Source organism: Echiichthys vipera (assembly GCF_963691815.1).
Source record: "Echiichthys vipera genome assembly, chromosome: 2".
NCBI classification, from domain to species: domain Eukaryota; kingdom Metazoa; phylum Chordata; class Actinopteri; order Perciformes; family Trachinidae; genus Echiichthys; species Echiichthys vipera.
The window spans coordinates 3,840,735-3,865,157 of record NC_139827.1 but is presented as its reverse complement, the minus strand read 5'-3'; the positions used below and the strand labels follow the sequence as shown (position 1 = coordinate 3,865,157).

Below are 24,423 nucleotides of genomic sequence, written 5' to 3'. Positions count from 1 at the left end.
GATTTGTTTGGATTGTCATAATACTAATAAATAATAATACATTTGATTCGTAGGCGCCTTTCTTAAGTAGTCAAATACGCAGATATAATACATGTTAATCTCAAAAGACACAAAATACTCATGCATAGATTTCACCTGTGATCACAAACTGCAAACTAATGTCTTGTTTTTGTATTTCCCTCCTCTCTTCTCCCTCTCTCAGGGTGCTAAAGCACTCAGTGGACTCCACCTATGAGAATCAGGGCCCTAGCCCAGGTTACAGGATGGAAATGTCCATCTTTTACGTGGTGTACTTTGTTGTCTTCCCCTTCTTCTTCGTAAACATCTTTGTGGCTCTCATCATCATCACCTTCCAGGAACAGGGGGATAAGATGATGGAGGACTACAGTTTAGAAAAGAATGAGGTAAGGACAGATTCACAGTTGTTTGGTTAGCACTGTCGCCTCACAGCGAGGAGGTTCCAGGTTCGCATCCCGGCTCGGGGGCCTTTCTGTGTGGAGTTTGCATGTTCTCCCCGTGTCTGCGTGGGTTTTCTCCGGGTTCTCCGGTTTCCTCCCACAGTCCAAAGACGTGCACGTGTTCGGTTCATTGATGACTCTAAAATTCCCCGTAGGTGTGAATGGTTGTTTGTCTCTGTTCGTCTCTATGTGCCCTGCGATAGACTGGCGTCCTGTCCAGGGTATACCCCGCCTCACGCCAGTAGTCGGCTGGGATCGGCTCCAGCCCCCCCTATAATGTAGTTTAGTCTTTATTTTTTAAAACATCTTAAGTATTGAAATGTTATGTAGCTCTGACTCTTTCTTCTCTTATATCCTCTCCTCCTACAGAGAGCCTGTATAGATTTCGCCATCAACGCCAGGCCTCTGACTCGCCACATGCCCAAGAACAAACTGAGCTTCCAGTATCGCATGTGGCAGTTTGTGGTGTCTCCGCCCTTCGAGTACAGCATCATGGCTCTGATCGCGCTCAACACCATCGTCCTCATGATGAAGGTACGAGTCCGAAATGCTTGCAGTGATGAACCTGCAGAGAAATGTCACTCTGCGGTGTCCCTCAGCTCTACGGAGCACTTTTGCCTCTTTCAGCCTATTGTTTTGGTTTTACGGCTGTTTTGGTTCACTCTGATCAACGCTGAGCAGAGATTATCTCTCCACACTGGCCTGGGAACGCCTCAGGATCCCCCAGTTAGAGCTGGTTAATGTGGCCCGGGAAAGGGAAGTTTGGGGTCCCCTGCTAAAGCTGCTGCCTGTTGAAGATGAGATGAGATGAGTAAATGTCCTGTACTTAAAACCATCTTTTCCTCTTGTGTCTCTAGTTTGACGGAGCTTCAGAAACGTACGACGAGGTCCTGAAGAACCTCAACATCGTGTTTACCACCTTCTTCTTCATGGAATCGGTCCTCAAGTTCATCGCATTCGGCCCTCTGGTAAAGCTGGAACTGCAAACTCGTACACCTACGGACATACACACACACACACACAAACACACACGTATTCCTTATCTAGGTTGACCCAGTCTATATGCTTCAGCGTTGCATCCTATTATTCATTTATAAAGCGGTTTATTTTGGTAGACAGATCTAGAGCATGTTCTTCCTGTCCCTGAAAAACCCAGAGCATACCGTGTCGCACAGTAGTCACGCTATATCAGCCTCCCTTTCAGCTTGTCTCCACGGTAACAACACCACCGATGGCCAAAGGGGGCGTGTCCTTTATCCTCCTCCTGGCTGCAGCTCCCGGAGGATGCGATCGGCTACCTTTGAGCATCTCTCTGTTTTCTCATTGGGCTTTCTCTTCTCACTCTTTCCCGACAGAATTTCTTCAGAGACGCCTGGAACATTTTTGATTTTGTCTCTGTCCTCGGAAGCATCACCGATATCTTAGTGACAGAACTAGGGGTAAGTGCTGTTGAGGGTTTGGATGACACTTCACTTGATGGTTGCAGCCGAACACTAGTTGATGATTTGTTAAATGAAACAGGAAAGGAAACCCAGCCTCGTTGTCAATGTCTAAACCAGCTTTATTTTTATAGATCTTTTAAGTTTCCTTTGTCTGTTCTCAGTAAATACACATTAAAGTAATTTAGAGGTGATGTGTGGTTGTTTTTGGCTAAACCTCAAAATGTACGCAATATGTTTGACCCAAAATCACGACATTTTTAACTTTTCGGTTTTGAGATGTTTGTGAAAAGCGTAGAGATGGACATTAACATTATTTCACAAACAAAAGATGCGCAGGAAGATTAATCAATCGCACATAAGGACGATACAATCCAACGATTACATGCATTCGTCTTTGAAACCCCTTGAAACCATCGGGTAAACTGTTGAAACTGATAAACTGACACCAGAGATTAGCATTACATAATCATACCCTGCACGTAGAAGTGGTCTGTGTGTGTCTATATGATGTGTTTACATTAGTCTATGGAAGTTAAACAACGTAATTGCCCGGTTCTGGATAGAGAAATTACAGTCCAAGTAGTTTGGGGTTAAATTTGAACAATTAATGGTTTTGATGTGCTGTAATCACGCTCATGTTTAACTCATGATTGTGTTGTTTTTCATGTCTATCAGTGTGTCCGTTGTCTCTCTCTATATATACATATATATATCTTTATTAGCTTAATATGATTCAAGATATAAGACTCAATATTTGGGGAAATCAATGCAATTTCAGCCCCTCTCTGTTGTCCAGTTACTGCGTATTTTTTACCTTTCACCGAACAGCAATTTGGATTTCGTGTCTTGGTTTCACTTGTAAATTTATAAAAGCTCTTTAGACGTGTACTCAAGTCTTCTTCTCATTCACACTGACTTAATTAGGAGTAAGCGTGCTAATTACTGCAAGACAACCTTGTTCCAGGTGATTAAAGTCGCCTTCTGGCCAAATTGGACACGCTCAATTTACATCTCAGCTGTCTGAACAGACATTCATTGATGTCCGTCAGGTTTTCAACAGTGAACTGATCATTTCAGATATCTGATAGATGCCTGTCTGAGACATAGCTATTAATCCCACGCTGACGTCGACAGGTTGCTTGGTTGCATAGTTACCTTGTGGGAAAATCCCAAAACCAGCAGTTCCTTCAGGTTAACTAAGTTGGCTCCATCTTGTAACAGCTCTGAGGACGGACTTTCCCCAAAACTGAAATTAAATCTACCGAACAAGACCAGTGACCTTTGACTTTAGCTCCACCGACTGACAGTTATAGACGTTAGCCAACAAATCAAATAAAGAGGAAAGAAGACTTGAATACAGGAAACACAGTTAACAGTTGAGTTACAAAAACACAACCAACAAAATCTAAAGATGTATCGACGCATCGACACAAAAGTCAGGAATTGAAAATGATAATATAAATACTTCCGTGGAGGAAGGAGGATATATTGCACAAACATAAAAATGCTTAAACACTGTGAGGTTAAAGAGAATGAGAGGCTCATGCTGAGCTTTAGCTGAGCTAGAACTATCAGACTTTAAGTTATGAGTGAGCCCCTTGTCCATGAGTAGATAATAACAATAATAATAATACATTTATTTTTATAGCACCTTAAAAAACAGCAGTTTACAAAGTGCTTTGACAGCGCAAATCAAAATACACACACACACACACACACACACACACACACACACACACACACACATATATATATATATATATATATATATATATATATATATATATAATAGAATAGAATAGAATAGAAATACTTTATTGATCCCAATCTGTGAAATTGCATAAACAAATAACAATAATGATAATAATAATATTAATAATAATAATAGTGAAATCCAGTAGGGTTCAACAAAACCTTATTTACACATCGTTGCATAGAGAGAAAGGGCAGGAGAAGGTGCTTTCAAAGAAAGATAAAAAGACGATGAAAGACGACATCACAGGAAGGCAGAACTGATTCAGCGAGCCTTATCTCCGGGAGCAGGTCGTTCCAAAGCCGAGGTGCTCCGACCTCTCCGTCACCTCTGGGTTTGAGCCTCAGCCTTAAAAGACACCCGCCTGCGGATCTAAGGCTGCGAACAGGCTCGTACGGGGAAGGCACGTCTGTGATGTATTCAGGGGCTAGACTTTGACGAGCCATCTTGCTACTAACCAATGCTAAAGCTAACAGAATAAGAACGCCGTTTTCCCAAAGAGCTGGCATCACAGAGGGGCTGAACATCCTGTACTGTATCTGACGATCGCTCGCTAACTGTTGTTGTTGACTTGAAGTTGTGTTTCACTGCCTTTTTACTGACACCCATAATGATTCCGTCTTCCTCTTCTATCTCTTTACATGCTTTCTTTAAACCTCTCTACTTTGTTGGCGCCCTACGCCCCCTCCCACTCCCTCCTCCTCTGATAAAAATCCATCCAATCAAAATGCACTATGAAATCCTTCATCGTGTTCTCCATCCGTGCTGCGCCATGACATGTGGTGGTGGTGCTGTGATGATGATGATGATGATGATAATGATGATGATGGTGATGGTGTGCGTTTTGCCCCTGCCCCAAAAAAACACACGACCAACCCCACCAACCCCACACAAATGTCTGTCACACACTCACAATGTACTACAACTGACCAAAAAAAAAAAATAATAATAAAAAAAACTCCCTCTCCATTCATCTTTCTACATCTTGGCACATGTAGAATCTGGTTGGTTTGTAATTTATCTCTCAAAGCTTTCTGCTGCATCCTCATTGGTCATGCATACCCCCCCCCCCCCTCTGCCCATTTCCTACCCCTCAGTCACCTGATCCCCCATGACCAGTCTTTACCTTGACCACAGTGCATGCGCTTCATGGATGAGGACCTTTTAAACTCTTTGTACTTGACGACATAGAGAGGTTCATCATCAGCGTAAAAAAAAACATTTATGCACGTTTTTAGACTTTTTTGTATATTTTGGTACATACAAAAATCCAACATTTAGCCAATTTTACATCCAGGTTGAGTGGTGATAGACACCAGGTGCTGCAAGTGTTATTTGCTTATTATACATGCTGCCTGAGTAGGCAAACAAAACTTCCATGTGTGGCTCCTGGCAACAGTTCTGTGCACCAAATTAGGAGCGCTGCAACTCGCAGCATTTGTTGGGTAGTGCAGATGATCTCAAAGATCGCACTTGATGCCACAAGTTAATGACAATTTATTCATATTATTTCATTGCGGTCGGGCGGAACCTTTGTATGTCTAAAACCGTTACTTTAAAGTGCATAAAAAACACTTTACTGAGCTATTTACCTCAAATGAAGTCAGACCAAATCGCCTCGTCACTGTTTATCTTTAAACATCTGATTCATTCCTGATAGAGGTGCGGTGCAGCTATTAGGTGTTTCTGATTTTGGTTAGATATTTGTAAAACACACAGACAGACAAAAGGGTGACCAAAAGCATTGGTTTATGAATTCTCCACACATGGAGATATGACGTTTCCCGCCCGACTGGGATGATTTTTCAATGGTTTTTTAAAAAGAGGGTATGCAACATTAGCAGCTAGTATTCACCCGTACTTGGCTCATGTTCAATCAGATGCAAAAGAAAAATAAATCACTCTTAGTGCAACTAAATAAGTGAATGTGTGAATCCGAGCTTCGGGTGCGCTCGGCCCCTCTGGCCCGTGCTGGTCTGCATGTAGGCCAGTTTTTTCCTCAGAAAGTATGCTGCCATGCCAAACCGTGCCTGCACTGCGGCTGCTCGCTAGTCCCACCTCCTCCCTGTCCCTCCTCTCCCTCTTCATGCTCCTCTTCCTGCCTTGCCTGTCAACCACAAAATGCCAGGGCCTCACCAGGGAGATTGGCTGTTGTACATTACATTATTGTCCACCAACAAAAATCCAGAACTAAGCGCCATAGTGTTGAAGGGCATTTTCACACCTGGTCTAGACATTTATTTATCACGTTTTGCAGACATCGAGAAAATTATACGCTTTCCCTCATGACTTCCCTGCTGGTTCTTTAGTCAAAAAACCATATAGCTGGGTGTGTAGCATAATAACAATTCACATATCCAAAACATTTCAGAATTCATCCATTAAATGGATGTTTTCAGCCGTATAGATGTGTGTTAAAAGGAGCCAGCTCCACCTTCCAGTAGGTTCTTAAGGCCGTTATCATCTATTCACATGGTAACTGTTAATGTTAGCTTGTTAAGGACCTCTTGGTGACACTTTTTTACACTCTGTTGTGAATTTAGATAAAAAGATAGTTACTTGCTTAGGGTTAGACATAAAACTACTTGGTTAGGTTTAAGACAGGACCATGGTTTAGGTTAAAATACTTTGTTAATGGCATTAGTATGTATATATATATATATAATGTATGTGTTTTGAGATAACCTTTGTTATGGTTCGGCACTATGAATAAAATCGCATTGAACTAAAATAAATAATGCCTGTTCAATCGGCCAATAACATTCGAATCAGGTAATTTGTCTCGTAGTTTCTTTCCTACTATTTCACCTCAAATACTGAGGGAGGACGTTAGTTAATGTATCATGTTGTTGCGTATTCACATGGTAGCTGTCAATGTTAGCTTGTTAAGGACCTCTTGGTGACACTTTTTCTGTGAATCCCGTTGTGAATTCAGGTAAAAAGATAGTTACTTGCTAAGGGTTAGACATAAAACTACTAAGACAGGATCAAGGTTTAGGTTAAAATACTTTGTTCATGGCGTTAGTATTTATATAAATATTTATATATATATAATGTATGTGTTTTGAGATAACTTTTGTTAGGATTTGACACTATGAATAAAATCGAATTGAACTAAAAGAAATAATGCTCGTTAAATCGGCCGATAACATTCAAATGAGGTCATTTTCTGTTCCTACTATTTCACCTCAAATCCTGAGGGATGAAGTTAATTAATGTATCATGTTGTTGTTGGCTCTGATGAACAGTACCACAGAGCAAACCCAAGATCAGATTTCTTGGCTGAATACCGTAACAACAGCAGAAAAAAGCTTCAAGCCAAGTGTGAAAACGCACATCTCTGAAACACAATGGCTGCCGTTCTCTGCAGATCAGACACCAGATTTGCGTTGATCATTAAAAAACGCCCCTAACATTTTCGGGGTCCCAGGCGAACATAAGCCACGCTCTTTGGGCCACAGAGTGTGTGTGTGTGTGTGTGTGTGTGTGTGTGTGTGTGTGTGTGTGTGTGTGTGTGTGTGTGTGTCTGTGTGTCTGTGTGTGTGTGTGTGTGTGTGTGTGTGTGTGTGTGTGTGTGTGTGTGTGTGTGTGTGTGTGTGTGTGTGTGTGTGTGTGTGTGTGTGGTTGACAGACAGTGCATTGTGCTCCATCTTGTGTGGCCTGCTTGCCCCCCAGAGATCAGTGCATTTGGTTCTTTAAAAAAAAAGCATTCTGCTGTACCAGATTGGATGATGACCTTTACACTCTTTGGATTTTGATTTTTCCTTATTTCCTCTCTTTTCTTTCCTCCTTTCGTCTTTTCTTTGTCTTTTGACCTTTTCTCCCTCTTTCTCTCATTTATTCTTGTGTCTACTCAGAGGCATTATGTTTGCAGTTGGTTATGATTTCTTGGGTTTGACCCCCGCCCCCTCCCCTCCCTCCCTCTTTGACCTCTCTTTCTTCCGGTGTTGCTTTTGTTTTTTGTGTTTAATAGAGGGAGGTTGTGCGGGTGTCACGTGTTTGGTGAAACTGACTGTCTTCTCCCTCTTTGCTGTAGAACAACTTCATCAACTTGAGCTTCCTGAGGCTGTTCAGGGCGGCTCGTCTCATCAAGCTGCTGAGGCAGGGAGAGACCATTCGCATCCTGCTGTGGACCTTCGTTCAGTCCTTTAAGGTATTCAGTCGTTAACAGATACAAATATTGATGCACAGGCGTAACAACCCTTACTAATGCTCTCAATCTTCTCCCCGTAGGCTCTACCATACGTATGCCTGCTCATTGCCATGCTCTTCTTCATTTATGCCATCATCGGCATGCAGGTGAGTACTGCCCTTCTGCCCATTTGATATGTCATACGTTTTTAGCTTAATGCTTACTCCAGGTAGGGAATGAGTCTTTACCCCAAGTGAAGGAGTTCAAGTACCTCGGGATCATGTTCACGAGTGAGGGGACGATGGAGCGTGAGTTTGGCCGGAGAATCGGAGCAGCGGGGGCGGAGCTGCAGTCGCTCTACCGCACCGTTGTGACGCAAAGAGAGCTGAGGAAGGCAAAGCTCTTGATCTACCGGTCAGTCTTCGTTCCTACCCTCACCTGTGGTCATGAAAGCTGGGTCAGGACCCAAAGAACCAGGTCGCGGGTACAAGCGGCTGAATGGGTTTTCTCAGGAGGGGGGCTGGAGTCTCCCTTAGAGAGAGGGGGAGAAGTTCAGCATCCGTGAGGAACTCGGAGTAGAGCCGCTGCTCCTTTGCGTTGAAAGGAGCCAGTTGAGGTGGTTCAGGATCATCTAGTAAGGATGAACCCTGGGCGCCTCCCTAGGGAGGTGTTCCAGGCACGTCCAGCTGGGAGGAGGCCTCTGGGAAGACCCAGGACCAGGTGGAGAGAGTATTACCTCCACACTGGCCTGGGAACGCCTCAGGATCCCCCAGTTAGAGCTGGTTAATGTGGCCCGGGAAAGGGAAGTTTGGGGTCCCCTGCTAAAGCTGCTGCCCCCTCTAAAGGAAATGATGCTTGGGGTGATTTGGAAATTTCCTTATGTAGCTATTTTAATTGAATTTATTCTTAATTTATTTTAAAGGTCTGCAATGGACTGATACCAAACATGGATTACGTCCAGACGCAGCCTTTTTCAAATCCACAGCGCTGCTCCTGTCGTTAACGTTTCAGTGGAGAACATGCAGTAATGATTTCCTTCTTGTTGTGGTTTTCGTTCTCCCTCCGCTGTTTATGCGTTTAGTTGTTTGGGAATTTGGCGTTCGATGAAGAGGAAGAAAGCGCCATCAACGAGCATAATAACTTCAGAACCTTCATCATGGCTCTGATGCTGCTGTTCAGGTGAGTCTTTTGGCCTCGTTTGAGAACGTACCATGAGGTTCCTCTGCCTGAACCGTGCTGTATGTAAATGTAATCCTTACTTCACTGCCATCACAGTCACTTTGACGGTAAGAGTTCATACACATCGCTGTGCATGACTTTTCAAATGAACCTGCTCATGACAAAACCTTGATCTGCCCCGTTGTAGAGAACTAGAAACCGACGACATGGAAATAATAGTTTCAAGTGTATTTTATACATATTTTATATCAACAGTCTCACTGCCTCACAGTCCAAGTGTGTGTGTGTGTGTGTGTGTGCGTGTGTGTGTGTGTGTGCGTGCGTGCGTCATTTTCGCTTGCATGCTGATGGACCTGCACCGGCTGTCCTCCTTCACTGTGTGCACACATTCCTGTGCAAAGTAGTGCGCTGTAATTCATATGTAATCCACATTTCTATTACTTTAGAATTTACATCTGGAGCAAAGGAGGAAATAAGTCGACGTAGCAAAAGAGCGATAAAAAACGTGTAAGGAGGAGGGTCAGGGAGGTGGATGGATCCCAAAAAGCAGGACTTTCACCCTGAGGAAGCCAAACTAGGATCTTTTTTTTTCTTAACCAAGTTGTTTTGGTGCCTAAAACCACCACCTTTTCTTTCTTATACTTAACTGCCACTGCCACGTACTGTTCGACATTTCACAGTGTTAAATAGAATCTCATATGTCGTAAGATATCATATACATCGTTGTAAATTAATTGTGGAGAACTAGAAACCTGAGGTCATGAAAGCTGGGTCATGACCGAAAGAACGAGGTCGCGGGTACAAGCGGCCGAAATGTGTTTTCTCAGGAGGGGGGCTGGAGTCTCCCTTAGAGAGAGGGGGAGAAGTTCAGCATCCGTGAGGAACTCGGAGTAGAGCCGCTGCTCCTTTGTGTTGAAAGGAGCCAGTTGAGGTGGTTCAGGATCATCTGGTAAGGATGAACCCTGGGCGCCTCCCTAGGGAGGTGTTCCAGGCACGTCCAGCTGGGAGGAGGCCTCGGGGAAGACCCAGGACCAGGTGGAGAGATTAGATCTCCACACTGGCCTGGGAACGCCTCAGGATCCCCCAGTTAGAGCTGGTTAATGTGGCCCGGGAAAGGGAAGTTGGGGTCCCCGCGATCCAACCCCGGATAAGAGGCTGAAGATTAGATGAGATGAGATAGAAACCTATGACACTGAAATAATAGTTGCTATCAGCTGTTGTCTGTAGCCTCCACTGTATCTTCATACAACAGTTTGTATGATATCTTAGGTGTGTGTGTGTGTGTGTGTGTGTGTGTGTGTGTGTGTGTGTGTGTGTGTGTGTGTGTGTGTGTGTGTGTGTGTGTGTGTGTGTGTGTGTGTGTGTGTGTGTGTGTGTGTGTGTGTGTGTGTGTGTGTGTGTGTGTGTTAAGTATTTAAGTTACATTACAAAAGCATGTTAAAATAATGTAAACATTAACTTCATCACCTCCACACGCGACACAAACAGTCTCCTGGGTGAAAGTCCTCTGGTTGTTTGACTCATCTGTCCACCCGGACTTCCACCCCATGTGAGCTTTGTCGCGCTTTATACAACGCCGCCTGACTTCCCCCGAAGCAGCCCTGCATATGCCGGTCATGTGGGTTATATACAAATGAAACAGTACATTACGTTTGATGGAAGAGTGAATGAGAACAACCTGCCACTTCCATGATTTCTGAAAATTCATTATCTTTCTGATGTATTGTCCCGTTGCCAAAGCTGCGCCGTAGCAACAGACTCTGCATGTTTGAGTTGACGCTGACCGTTGATGCCATCAGTTAAATGCTTTCCTGTGTGTGTGCTCACTCTTTCATCTTTTGCTATTTGTTTTCCTTCATGCAGGAGCGCTACGGGTGAGGCATGGCATGACATCATGTTGGCATGCCTGGGCGGTAAGGAGTGCGCCCAGTCCTCAGGGAACACAGAACCCGAATGTGGCAGCACCTTTGCCTACACCTATTTTGTCTCCTTCATCTTCCTCTGCTCTTTCCTGGTGAGAAAAAAACCCCACAGAAAAGCCCTTTAACCAGTTCAATTATCAAACGTTTTCATATTGAATTACTTGATAGAGAGTGTACACGAAACCTAAAGAGAGTAATATAATATAGTTCTCAATAGTTCCTCTTTTCTTGGTGTTGCTTCATGGTCTTTAAAGTGTGGATTAATCATCTAATACTGGATATTAGAGATGATTAGCGATTCCAAGATGGCGACTGTGTTGTGTAGCCAACAGCATCAGTGTTTGATCAAGCCAAAATGAACAGGGATTGACAGGTCGCCGCGCTAGCAACAAGATAGAGGTTTAGCGATACATATCAATGGCACTGTGTACATTAAAATACCTGTGAACTTGTTTTTGGGTGCCGTCTGTTTCAATTCGGTGGACTTTGACTCTGTCTGTGTGTTTCTACTTCATCAGAGACCATTGTAACATTGTGGTCTCTTAAAATGCCTCGATCAGCATGCATTTGCATCTTGCTAACAAAGCTAATGTTAGCTAGCTGGAGCTCGCGTTAGCTAGAAACGTAAGGTAAATTCGTGTCACTGCAGCGAAGGGCGCCATCCACTGGAGCTCCCAGCACGCACGTCAGTAATAGTCCACAGCATCAGTGGCTTAAAAAACAGCAGTTTCCCTGTTTAGCATTTAGCATACCCAACATCATCGAAACGACAGCAGAGCGCGGCATGACAATGCTTTTTCCAAATATGGTCACGTCCGGATGACGACGGCCAAAAATGTAATCTCCTGGCTTCAGCACAGTAGTCCACAAACCAACGGTTGACTCCACAGTAGCCACGTCCATCTCGATTATTCAGTCTAAAGCAATCGAGTGCAGATGAGGAGAGCGTTCCTGGAGGAAGGTTTAAAGAAACACAAGTGACAAAAAAACAATTCTCCAAACGCAGTCTAATGTCCGTCTTACATCTGTAATCCATGATTTTCTCCATTAGCGTCTGATTATTAAACCTTAATAAACGTTTGTTCACCGTGTCCTCGGCCCAGATGCTGAACCTGTTCGTGGCTGTCATCATGGACAACTTTGAGTATCTGACCAGAGACTCCTCCATCCTGGGGCCGCATCACCTGGACGAGTACGTAAGGATATGGGCCGAATACGACCCTGCCGCCTGGTGAGTGGCACACACACACTCATACACACACGCACACACACTGTAGAAGTCACACAAAACGATAGAAAAGGCACATGAGGTATCAAACGCACAGACGTACAGTATTAAACATAGATGACACCTTCACAGTACTGTAATGTAAAAGTAAGCCAGCGAACACGACGTGTCTACGCAGGTTTGAAGAGTCTGATGCTGAATGTAAAACTCTTAACCCTTGACTTTCTCTCCCGTCCCAAAAAACGGGGACGTTCTGGAGATTACGTCCAAGATCTACATCATGTGACGCAGTTCAAAGTGGGTCAGTCAAAGCTGGCCAGTCTGAGCAAAGAGTTATCCAGCTGTCTCTCTCTCTCTCTCTCTCTCTCTCTCTCTCTCTCTCTCTCTCTCTGAACTTTTCTGCCTTCCTTCTCAAATGGCACATGCAGTGCACAGATGAATGTGACCCCCTCCTCTTCCCCCTCTGCCCGTTGTAACCAGTGTAAATAAATGCTCTCTCCTCTTCTCTCTAATCGTATCTGCTCTTCTTCCTTCTCCACACTCTCGATGTCTTACTCTCTCTCTCTCTCTGTATCCTGTGTGTTCCCTCACCTAACCTCCCCTCCTTGTATTTCTCTTGCAGCGGGCGCATACATTATAAGGATATGTACAGTTTATTGCGAGTTATCTCCCCTCCTCTGGGCCTTGGCAAGAAATGCCCACATAGGGTGGCCTGCAAGGTTTGGACCAAACCCCTAAAGCACAACCTTAAACGCAACCTGCTCGCCTTTTTTAAGAGACTGGAATGAATGTTCGCTCTATATCACGTTTTAAAAACAAAGTTCTTTTAAGACTTCAGATGTTTTTTTATTTCTTTGGTTTGATTTGTCTTTTTTGGGTTTGCATTATTCAGTTGTTTTCATCATTTCACCATTGAATCATTTTGTTTTGGGGGGGGGTTCTGTTATAAATGCATTCTGACATGACAATGAGAATGTTTGGGACAATGCAGAAATGTACACACGCACTCTCTTGTACACACACACACACACACACACACACATCGATAGCGGTGTGTGAAGCATGAGGTGGTGCACTGCACTCGCTATTGTCTTCTGACTGAACGCTGGGGAAACGACACCGAACTGTTCACTTTTTAATTCAGTATTATGTCGACACCAGAGTCTAGACTCCGGTCAGCCATTGTCTTTTATTTCTGCTTGCTGTCTAATTTTTGCCTGGGCAGAAAATGGTCGAGCGATGTGCATTGTTCTTGTTTGAGTTGGGGGTACGGGGTGAGGGAGGTGGGGTTACCTTTAAACAGAGACTTCTGCAGAGAGGGCTTGGTCTGAATACTGTCACCGCGCTAACCTCCGCAGCCAGAGTTTTACAGCCATGTGTCATCGAGGCGCAAGAGTCAGCGGGCTTCGCTTAAAGTCACGCGCATCGATAATCCCAAAAAATGATCGATTCCTGCGCCTCCGTGGCACGTGTTTGTAAACCACTGTGCTAAGTTTTTGATTTTTACCTGTCTTTATATACCTTAAAGCCAGTGTGTGTACAGAAAGTTCAAATCCTGTACATGAGGCTTTAAGGATTCAAGGTGTTAGGCCTGTTGCAAGCTCTTTGTAGAGAATGTACACAAACGCAAAGAGATCTGCACAATAAAATGTGTTTAAAAGTACCAAATTAGCTAAAACCTGCAGCAATATCAAGCTACTAAATCAACTACCAAATATCAGCTTGCTTTCTCACCCTACCTTGATCAACTGTAGCTTACACGTTCTTTTAAAACTACCGTATTTCCCGCACTATAAGGCGCATAGAACAGACGCTACAGTGGAGGCTGGGGTTACGTTCTGCATCCATTAGATGGAGCTGCTCTAAAGGGAACGTCAACAAAACAGTCAGGGGAGGTCGTCTTGTTGCCTCCTCCACTTCGGCACCATTGATTGGTTCATGTTAAACTCTCTGGCTGCTGCTCTATTCCCGTGTTCTACTGCGTGACTAATGGCCTTGAGTGTAAACTCTGCGTGGTAAGCGTGTCTCTTAACAGGAGCCATTTTGGGCTCTTTACACAAACACACACATGGAAATGAAACGGCACGCTTCACGCAGTCGTATATCTCAACATGCACCGCGCGTTACTTCTTCTACGGGGAAAATAGAGTCGGCGGCTGCTCACCGTAGTTGGAGACCTGTTGTGGCTCAATATTGGTCCATATATAAGGAGCACCGGATTATAAGGCGCACTGTCTGCTTTTGAGACATTTGAAGGTTTTTAGGTGCGTCTATAGTGCGGAGAATACGGTACAATAAAGCCATACCTTACTGCTCTTCGGACATTTTGATGCTAAATACTCCAGTTCCAGATCACATTGCCATTACGCCCCCTGTGGGCATTTGTCATGTAAGCAGAGAGTTTGTGTATCCCACACGCTTGTGTTGGCACACCTTGAGTGGAGAATGTATAGGCCTTATGGTAACAGTTTAAGAAATACTATAATAATAATAATACTATGGCCAAACCTGCTCTGTTTGTGGCTCTGGTGTACGGGGAAAGAAGGAAAGGGACAGGGTGTGTGTGTGTGGTTCGGGACAGGGACTCTGGACATGAAAAGGTCTTGTGTCGACCAGGTACCTCTTACTCACTTCCTGTGTTGACAGATGCTCGTGGGAAAACTCGTCTGTGTTTACTCACAGTCAACATCTTTGTTAAAGTGCTGCAGCCTTTGGCTTCAATGGAAGAGATGGTTAAAGGGTCAGTTCACCCAAATCATAAAAGCAACACATTTTACAACCTACCCCTGGTGGTATCTAGTTTGTGTTTGTGTGTATATATATTTTGTAGTATTTACCGATATAATCTAATAAGTAGGATCAACCACACACCATTCACGATCGAATGGCAGTAAAACAAATGCAGAGGCAGTTAAGGGCCTGGGAGGAATGGACACTTAATAAAGCAATTAGACAGAGTTATTTGGAAACACATATGCACATATACACATATGTCAGTTGCACTGCAGATTTGGGACACATAGAGTCTTTCCTGAGCTATTCACCGCTCAGCTGTTTCAGAGTTGTGAGACCACTAATGTGACAGTGTGCTCATTAATCTACGCACATTTTGATTTATACCCACCTTCATCACCTACATCAGGGGTCTGCAACCCGCGGCTCGTAGGTGCCGCATGAGGCCCCAGGTGCGCTTGGAGACTTGGAGACCTTCCGCTTTGCGTTTGCATGATTAAAGTAGGGCTTGAGTCCCATTGGATGTGTTCACAGTGAGGTCTGTGGATTATCCTGAGTAACTGGGACACTGTTCCAATGCTGCGAGCGCCATGAACTAAATCCTCAGCTAGATCTCAGTGCCGCATATCTCAACATACCTGCACAGCCCGACGAGGTAAGCGACAGAACATTCAGTGATGAGGGTGAACTGACCTTCTCGTAGCCGAGACCTAGCTGTTAGCACCGCTGGGGTATCCCGACCCTTCCTGTCACCGTCAGGGAGGGCTCCCATGAACATCTGGAGGCGCAGCGGTGAGCAGAGGTCCCCGGTGGACGCGCAGCCTCAGCAACAGACTGCATTGACTTGTCATTGTGACTCACTTCGATCTCTGCAGCGGTGCTTTTCTTTGCCTGCTAGAAGCCCCGCTGCCAGTTCTATCCGAGCGGCGAAAGAGGGCAAAGACCAAAAAGATAAATTAAAAAATCCTAAATCCCCTTTTCACCTCGCATAGAACGATATCTCAACAACTAACTAAATCAAATAACACCTCCTCCTCCTTCAATTCTCCCCTCCTTCCCCAACCTTTCTCCCTCCCTCCCTCCCTTCCTTCCTCTCCTCTTCCCTGATTAATGATAAACCAGACTAGAAGCCACGTAACACACGACCTCGTTCTTTCTCTTTCTCTTTCTTTCTCTCTTTCTCCCGCCACAGCAACCACATATCCACAGCGATCAAAACAATAACCTCTGTGTATTTGTTTCCCCCTTCTTCCTTTCCTTTGTCGGTTTCTTTCTTTTTTCTCCTCATGTCTCCTCCTCCAAACACACCTCTGTGCGTCTGCGTCCCACCCCCGTCATCCTCCCTCCCTCCCTGCCCTTCATCATTTTTCTTTTTCCCGTTTTCACGTCGTCCGTCTTTGTTTGTTCTGTCTATCGTGTGTGTGTGTGCGTGTGTGTGTGTGTGTGTGTGTATGCGTGTGTGTGTGTTTGTTTGTGGCCACCCCAGCGGCCGGATCAGTTACACAGACATGTATCAGATGCTAAGACACATGTGTCCGCCGCTAGGCCTCGGGAAGAGGTGTCCCGCCCGGGTCGCCTATAAGGTAGACTCGCCCCCCCACCTTACCCCTCCGCCCCCCTCAGCCACCACCCAACCTCCTCCTCTCCCTTCCTTCTCCTATCATTCTTCTCCTCCCTCCTTTCCCCCCTCCCTTCTCCGTCCTGAAACCTCCCCATCGCTGGGGAGGAGAAACCTCTCCTCTCTCATCTGCTGAAACCTTCCCATTCCTTTCTTCCTTCTCCTCACCTCCACCTCCACCTCCACCTCCCTCCCTCCCTCCTCCCAGCGGTGTTCTCCTCATTGTCTGTTAGTGGTGGTTGTGGTGGTGGTGAGCGCTGTCCTCTCTTCTCTCTCTCCGACCGCGGGGATGGAGGGATGGGCTTTTGTCGTGCAGTGAAGTGAAGTGATAGTGGAGTGGTAGTCAATCCTCTTTCTTTTATTCCCTCCCGTCAGGCCGCAGGAGTAAGGGAACGGAGGAGGCTTTGCCAGTCCTTCTGCAACCTGCACGGACGCACGCACACATCAAAATCCAGTCAGAAAACAGAGCTCAGACCTGACAAAGAATTACCAGTTTCCATAACAAATTAAGGAACTTAAAAAGAAGAGAAAAGGTCCTTTGACAGTTTTCAAATTGACGCATGTTTTACCACACTGCATCTGCAGTAGCCTATACGTAAATGAAATATCAAATAAGCATGTACAACATTACTGTCTCTACACTTGTTGAGACTTAGAAAAAAGGATATATAATACAAAATGTATAAATGAAACACATTCTCCGACCACATATTCTCATTATGCGTTATAGGTAAGATTATTTGAAGTATTGCAAGGACCCCAGGACAACCAATTGCTTGTGGCCATTACTGATATTCTTTGTGAGCATGTATATTTATATTTATATGGAATTATTTAAGGACTGCATTGTTTCACAGTAAGAAACGTAATTAATAATCTGTTGATGTGAAAATCTCTAGTGTTGAGGCCCATAAACAAACAACATCTAAAGTGCAACCATTTGCTTACGATGCGGGTACAGAAGGACCGGCAAGGATGTCTGTCTTCAGTTCTCTATGTCTCTTATTCTTGTGGATGGCACTATAGTGCACACATAAACATGCCCGCATTACTCTACCAAACATAAACACACTGTACAAATGATATGATGCAACTTAAAAGGAGTAGGAAAAGTTCTGGCCCTTCTAGTTTTTCATGTCTTTTTTCCAAGAGGCTTTTTTGACACCCAAGGAAACGTCAGCACCGTCGGCTTTGTACCTCAGACCACCGGGGTCAAGATTTGGGTTGAGCATTTCAGCATCCGCTGCCTCGTTGTCTTGTTGTCTACTCTTTCTCTCCACCCCAGTAGAGCCCTACTCTGTCTGTCCTCTCTTTTATTCTGTTTCTGACATCCAGATTTGCCAAAACAGTACTGAAAAGTTGATGTGTTACCTCATTAAAGTGTTCCTGTAATTTTCTGATCATGTTTGTGGGGCCAAGAAGCTCCGCAAAGTAGCACCAGAAAATTTACAATTCTCGGTGCTTTGGTCAGTATAGGATTTGAAACCCAGTCCTACTTAGATACAGGCTGAGAATGAAATCTCATGTTTCATTCGCTTTTGCAGATATGTCTGGCCCCTCCCCCATTCAGACAGATTTCCCGCAACTCTGAGATCTGACGGGCCAATCACTCCGTTTATCTCATTTGCTGTGGGTTTAAGCCGATGACTGACGGAGGAGCATCATACTTGAACCTAGTTACAGAACATAACTGCCCATTTTCTGTCTGTCCAGTACAGCTTACCTAACAGGACTCCGCCAGATGGGTTGATTCTCATTTTCTCAGCAGGTTCCCTCTGGAAACTCTCATTTGGAGATATTTTGGGGAAGGGTGAAAACACTGGTTGCTGATTGGATAAACGTTTGTCTATCACCAACATACGGGCCAAATCAACCAATCAAATTAACAAAGCTTATGACATACTAAAGGAAATTTGCCGTTTGTTTACACAAAATTAGTGGATAAATGGCATAATTTCAGGTGCATATTCCAACAAAAGGATCCAAGAGCAAAAAAGCATTTGCAAATTGCTTGCTCCATAGCTGCGTTCATCTCATCCGAGGAAGCCACCATGTTGTTTACACTGTCGCTTCTCAATTCGCACTTAAATCCGCCTCAAAACCAACGCTGATTGGTTCAGTCGCTTGGGCAAACTTCTCCAAATTTTAGGCTGCTTAAACGGCCTTGGCCCAGCTGGAGCTTCTGCGCCAGGCTACTGTGAAGTGCGACCGCCTGTGAGTGATCGTGATCGTGACGGGGGGAGAAGCTCCGCAGCTGCCACTGCTCGTTGGGGACAGAAACGGCAGCGTGACAGAACGGAGTCGCCAAACACAACGCTAGTCGTTTTTAACAAAGATAAAGTCTCTGGATTAGTTCAGAACAACGTAATGAAAAAAACGTGAGAGGAGAGGAGATTGTAGAATGTCCTGGGAAGTTATCTCCAATTTACCATGCTGCCCTTTCATCCCTTCCCAGGAGTTCCTAAAATCTAAACTCAAGGAACAACTGTTCACAAATGTCCTCCTGTGACTCCAACGACTGTCGTTAAGACTCAATAGAGCACAAACGAAGTCGAAACCAACTTCCCACCAACGACTTTCACTCTAACGACGGTCGTTCAGACTCAATAGAGCACTAACAAAGTCGAAACCTACTAACGACGGTCGTTGGCACTTGGGGCATAAAGGGATCCAGTGACTTCATCGGCCTTGTGAGAGGTTAAATACCTGGATCTCCACACCAGTTAGTTGGACCAGTCCCAGCCTGGTCCTGGTCCTGGTCCTGGTCCAGTCCCAGCCTGGTCAGATGCGTACATGAACTGATGAAGCCTCTTGGATGAGAGGTGAAACGTCTTCCTAGACAAATAACCGAGTCCAGTTGCTTTGGGATAACGATGACCTGGACACATGAGAACATTCGCAGGCCTGTTGTGCTAGACTTTTATTGAATCTGGGTGTCAGTACATGTCTTTCTAGTTCTTCTCACTTTTGTGTTTTTCTCCCGTTTTGCTCTCCTCTTCCTCTTTTACTCATGTTTGTTGGGCTCTTTTTTCTTACCTGTCAATTTCTCTCTTTCTGCCATTCTTCTGTCCTTCTACCTCTGCATCCACTTGTCTGTCAGCAATCAGCATCCATCTTCATTTCTTCATAGCATCCCTCCGTCCATACAAACACGCTCTGTCTCTATCTTATCTCTCCTTTTCCTCTGTTATCTCTTCTTCTCTCTCTCTCTCCAGAATGTCAACCTGTATCGGCAGTGGTCCCCATCACATACTTCAGCCATCAAAGCCTTCCAGTATTCATTGATACAATTTCACAGAAGAAGTCCATTAAAGGACATTCTGAGATCAGAAAGTCCGCATTGTTTCTTGTCAGAACAGAGAGAGGAAGACTAGACTGATACTGGTCACTCTTAATGCTTACGGCAAAGTTCCTGATCTTCCCTTTAGTGGACGCAGGGCCACCATCTATGATATTTTGATATCTGTGTACTGCTACTGACCTCTTCTGAGTAAACTTATGTCAGTGTTGTTTTTAGTCCTCGTCTTTATCTCTTGTCTTGTTCTGTAATTTTCAGCTTCAGTCTTCTTTCCTTTCTATCGAGACACACACACACAAACACACACACACACACACTCCTCTCTGTTATTTCCAATTGACCCATATTCTCTTGATGCCTCTTTTACTCTTTCAGTGTTTTCACAATCCTCCTCTCCCTCCTCATTCTCGTCCTTCCCTTTTTATCTGTAACTACATCTCATGAGCAAGCTTAGAGACTTCCAGTTTAACTCAACTAACCGCTGTCCCTACCATGTGTCCCCTTCGTTAGATCCCGTCCCCTTACCCTACAGCACCACTACTAAAAAGTGTGTCTGGTCCGAGACAAAAACAGAAAGAACGTCAACCATCTCTTTTTGATCTTTTCTATGATTTTTTCTCTTCTTTCAGGGAATGCCACAACTCTAATCCTCTCTAACTCTGACACCCCCCTTAAGACACTGCACCCGTTTGGCATTGAGAGAGATCTTGACTTGATATGAAATACTACCATCGCTGTCCAATTTGACTTTAAGGGAACCCTGAATGTAAAACTGTAGAGAGCAACAAAAAAAAAGAAGATAAGAAATGAATCTGTCAGTAGGATCAATCCAGTTGGATTGAGGATACTCTCTTTGTGCGGATGCACGGCTACTTGTATTGTGAAAGTGGGTTTTGAGGGAAGGGGTAGAAGCTGGGTAGGTTGGAAGAGTTGGGGCTTTAGATAATGGGAGACAAGTAAAGGCATGTTGCATGCTTTGTGTGTCTGGGTTTGTGGGATTTGTCTAAGGGGTGTTGTGTTGCATGCTATCCTCGCACTCTCTGTCGCATGGCTATGGGCGACATAGAGCCTGCCTGCCTGCTGCCTGCCGAGCGCTGTGGATGTTAGCCGATGCCCTCTGCCTGCCGCACACTTGGCTTTGGGCATGCCTGACACTCGCACACACTCAGGAACACATGAGCATGCACACAGTCCCACTGCCATCGTACTACCGTGCTTGCCATCGTGAGTGCCCAACGCTCATGTTCGTAGGTAAATCCAATGGATGCCAACTGGTCGGGATAAGAACGGCAAGCGGCCCTTGCTGGCCCAGCTTGTTTTGTTCTATCCTCAGGTTTCTCCATTGGTTTTACCTGGTACAGTATAGACTTGAAAAGACAGGGAACCTCCTTACAGGTAGGGGGAGCTCTATAGCAAAATGCCTCAGTTAAATATAACTACAGCAGTCTCCTGAAAATAGCAGAATTACACCAGTGATACTGTTATTGTTCTCCAGTTGACCTATTTTGTCTTCAAAGGACTCCAATTAAGCACCCTTAATTGCAGTCTGTGAAAATAATTGTGTGTAAGTGGGTGGGGAGGGATGTTGGGGTTGGAAGGGGGTGTGGGGTCGGTGTATGTGTACTGTTTTATATAAATATATATTTACATGTGTGTAACAACAGAGATGTGTAAATGCGCCAATGCATTCACACATTTAGGGAACATGGGCACAGGTTGGGTCAGAGGCCATTTTGCCTTTGATTGTTCTTCCTTGTGGTTCTCGGCTCTCACAGTTGCTTAGCAGCAGATGGCCCTCATTGAAAAGCTGTGCTGTTTTGTAGAGTATCACTGGAAACACAGGAGACACAGAGACTCGCCTAAGTTTCTCAAGCAAATGCTTTTGCACTTGCAAAAGCATGCACTAATAAAACTAGTAAAACTGCAGCAGACTTAACATTTGAATGCTCAACAGTCATTTGATATAGCAAACATTTACGAGAGGACTTTAAAAATTCAAGTGCCTCGAGTTGAAGTTCACTGACTTTACTTATTAGGCTACATGTTCAGATTCGTAACTCAAAGACGTATGGTGACCTAGTCATCCTTGCCTTAAATCTAATCTGTTTTTAGCAAACATTAAATAAAACATGGACCAAGACAGTCCTGTTCCAATTGGCTGTTGTCTATGGAGCTCTCTCAACCCTGCCCCTCACCCCTTCCCCCACTCCCCTTCCTGGAGGTTCAGGCACGCCACACTTTACCAAGGACACGTCCCTTTCTCATCCTCTCATCCTGATTGGCTCTCCACAGAGGCTGCTGCGCATGGATCTGCCGGTTGCCGATGACAACACAGTGCATTTTAACTCCACCCTCATGGCTCTGATCAGGACAGCACTGGATATAAAGATTGCCAAGGGTACGGCCCTGAAGTACTACACTCCCTTTACTATATCTGTTCATCTCAGTTACTTTCTTGCCTGACATTCTTGGGTAGTCCTGGGTAATTCATGGGTATGACTTTTCACCTCTCAATTTCTATCTTCAACGAGATGCTCAAGATTATTGTATCAAATATAACAAAGCCCTGCCACTTCTGACATTAACAAATAACCTTTTTGTTTTGGGTGAATGTGTGCACGCATGAATGGCTAAATATATTTCATTTGGGATTTTGTGCAATTGTGCCTTCCTTTTGGTCTGTACCTTCTTCGCCCTATGTTTATGTATGGGGGTGTTTGCATATGTGTGGTTGTATGCATGTGCGCTGTCTGTGTGTACAAATGTGTGTGTGTGTGTGTGTGTGGGCACTCTGGCTTGCTGGGCCACCCAGGTGGTGCAGACAAGCACCAGATGGATGCAGAGCTGAGAAAGGAGATGATGGCTATTTGGCCAAACTTATCGCAGAAGACACTGGACCTGTTGGTTACACCGCACAAGGGTAAGTTGCAGGAAAACAATGCATAGGTGTGTGTGTGTGTGTGTGTGGGTGCGTGTATGCGTGTGTGCGTGTGTGTGTGCGTGTGTGCTTGTGTGTGTGTGCGTGTGTGTGTGTCTCCAATCACCAACTCACCAAGAGGACAGCTTCTACCAGCCAGTGTCATTCACTGCTTTGCATCTCCTGATCAGGCTTTTACCGCAATAACACACACACTGTGCATACATGTAAATACAAACACACACACAAAATGTAGATTCTGTACATCCAAACATCTTTCCAATACTGTAGTCCAGAGCAAATATCTCTGGACTGTTTGCCACGAAATTTGGTTTCAAGATTAATTGGTCCACAAGGGATTGAGAATGGATTTTGGTAACTCCTGGGTGTATCGTATAGCATCGCCATTTGGTCAATATTCCCCTTTGACCAATATTTGATCACTGGCAGTATTTGTTGTCTCGAAGTACATTATTGTTCCCACGGTGGATGAACCCTTGGTTGAGGGAAGTCATGACCTTTGACATCATGGCCATCATCCTATGATATTTTTGAAATGCCAATTCCCTGTGCTTTATGGCTATTGTCAATGATAACTCCACACATGCTACCACAATAACTCATTGAGTTAGCTCCACCAATGAAGCCTTAACTGCCCTAAACCAAGCAGACACATTCATTAGGACATCAACAAAGACACAACCCCTTCACTGGATCCCCACACAAAAAAGTTGTGTTTGTTGGAAGGCCCGTCGTCTACTGATGTGGCACAGGTTCAACTGGTAAAAGGATTTATTGTGAAGTTGTTAGGGGATTTAATTACCACTAAGCCTTAGGGTTATATCAGCTACCAAGAGACCACAACATAAATCAATGCCTTGGTTACCAACAACAAGAAGAACCCTGTTGAGCTGCACTTGCTTCCAGAAAACGCACCCCTAGTTCCCTGCGGCACCAGCACATACGTGTACACGGACACATAAATCCAACAGAGTGGACACAGTCGCACACACTCTCGCACTGCTGATCCGTCCAACCATTCAGACAGTCCTGGTATCAGGGGGTGCCTACTATAGAAGATCCTCTATAGAAGTCTTTTCACTACAGGAAGAATTGAACAGCAACTTTGATTAAACTAGTTCGTCGATCATTGTATAAAATGGTTGTGATGAATGACCTTTTTCAACTTAATGTTTCTGTAATGTGATAAGTTGAATGAGTAAAAACTAGTATGATGATGCATGTTTAGCAAAAGCATCATGTTGTTTGGCTAAATGCATGATACCTTATAAGGTATATTACACACATAGGTATGAGTTATGTGTGGTCATATCTTATCACACAATAATACACGTTTTAATGCTGGAAGACTTGTAGCCACGCCACTTTGAAATGGGCACTGCTCATTCAGTTAGCCATACCATTTAACACCAAAACAAAGCTCAATATTTTTCTGATTTTAAATGTTTATGTGTTTCATCCAAACTCCGGGGATATAGTCCAGAGTTTTTAGAAAAAAATTGAGCTCCTGTTTTCAAGGGATTATTTGACTGGTGTCTATGTGTTTCTTAGTGAGGTGGCTACCTGGTCCTCAGCCTTAATATTAAGAGTCAAGATTAAATACACTCAAGGTTTGATACGGTTAGATGATAGTGAAGTAATGAGAATGCTAATTGATATGCTATAGGGACAGCATCTGCCTGTGAAAAGACTATTTGCTTTGTTGTAATGTAACTGTACAGT

General features: G+C 44.4%; 1 protein-coding gene across 1 annotated transcript in view; it reads left to right on the top strand.

Annotated features, from left to right (window-relative positions):
• The window catches only part of cacna1ab (calcium channel, voltage-dependent, P/Q type, alpha 1A subunit, b), a gene marked incomplete at both ends in the record, with an annotated part of 186,213 nt that overhangs the window by 140,319 nt on the left and 21,471 nt on the right, over positions 1 to 24,423 (top strand). The window contains 12 exons of the mRNA XM_083936390.1: positions 203 to 404; positions 828 to 992; positions 1,316 to 1,426; positions 1,814 to 1,897; positions 7,690 to 7,806; positions 7,887 to 7,952; positions 8,867 to 8,964; positions 10,828 to 10,978; positions 11,990 to 12,117; positions 12,737 to 12,833; positions 22,056 to 22,161; positions 22,576 to 22,683. Coding sequence (XP_083792516.1) covers positions 203 to 404; positions 828 to 992; positions 1,316 to 1,426; positions 1,814 to 1,897; positions 7,690 to 7,806; positions 7,887 to 7,952; positions 8,867 to 8,964; positions 10,828 to 10,978; positions 11,990 to 12,117; positions 12,737 to 12,833; positions 22,056 to 22,161; positions 22,576 to 22,683 — 1,433 coding nt within the window. The remainder of the gene's footprint in view (positions 1 to 202; positions 405 to 827; positions 993 to 1,315; positions 1,427 to 1,813; positions 1,898 to 7,689; positions 7,807 to 7,886; positions 7,953 to 8,866; positions 8,965 to 10,827; positions 10,979 to 11,989; positions 12,118 to 12,736; positions 12,834 to 22,055; positions 22,162 to 22,575; positions 22,684 to 24,423) is intronic.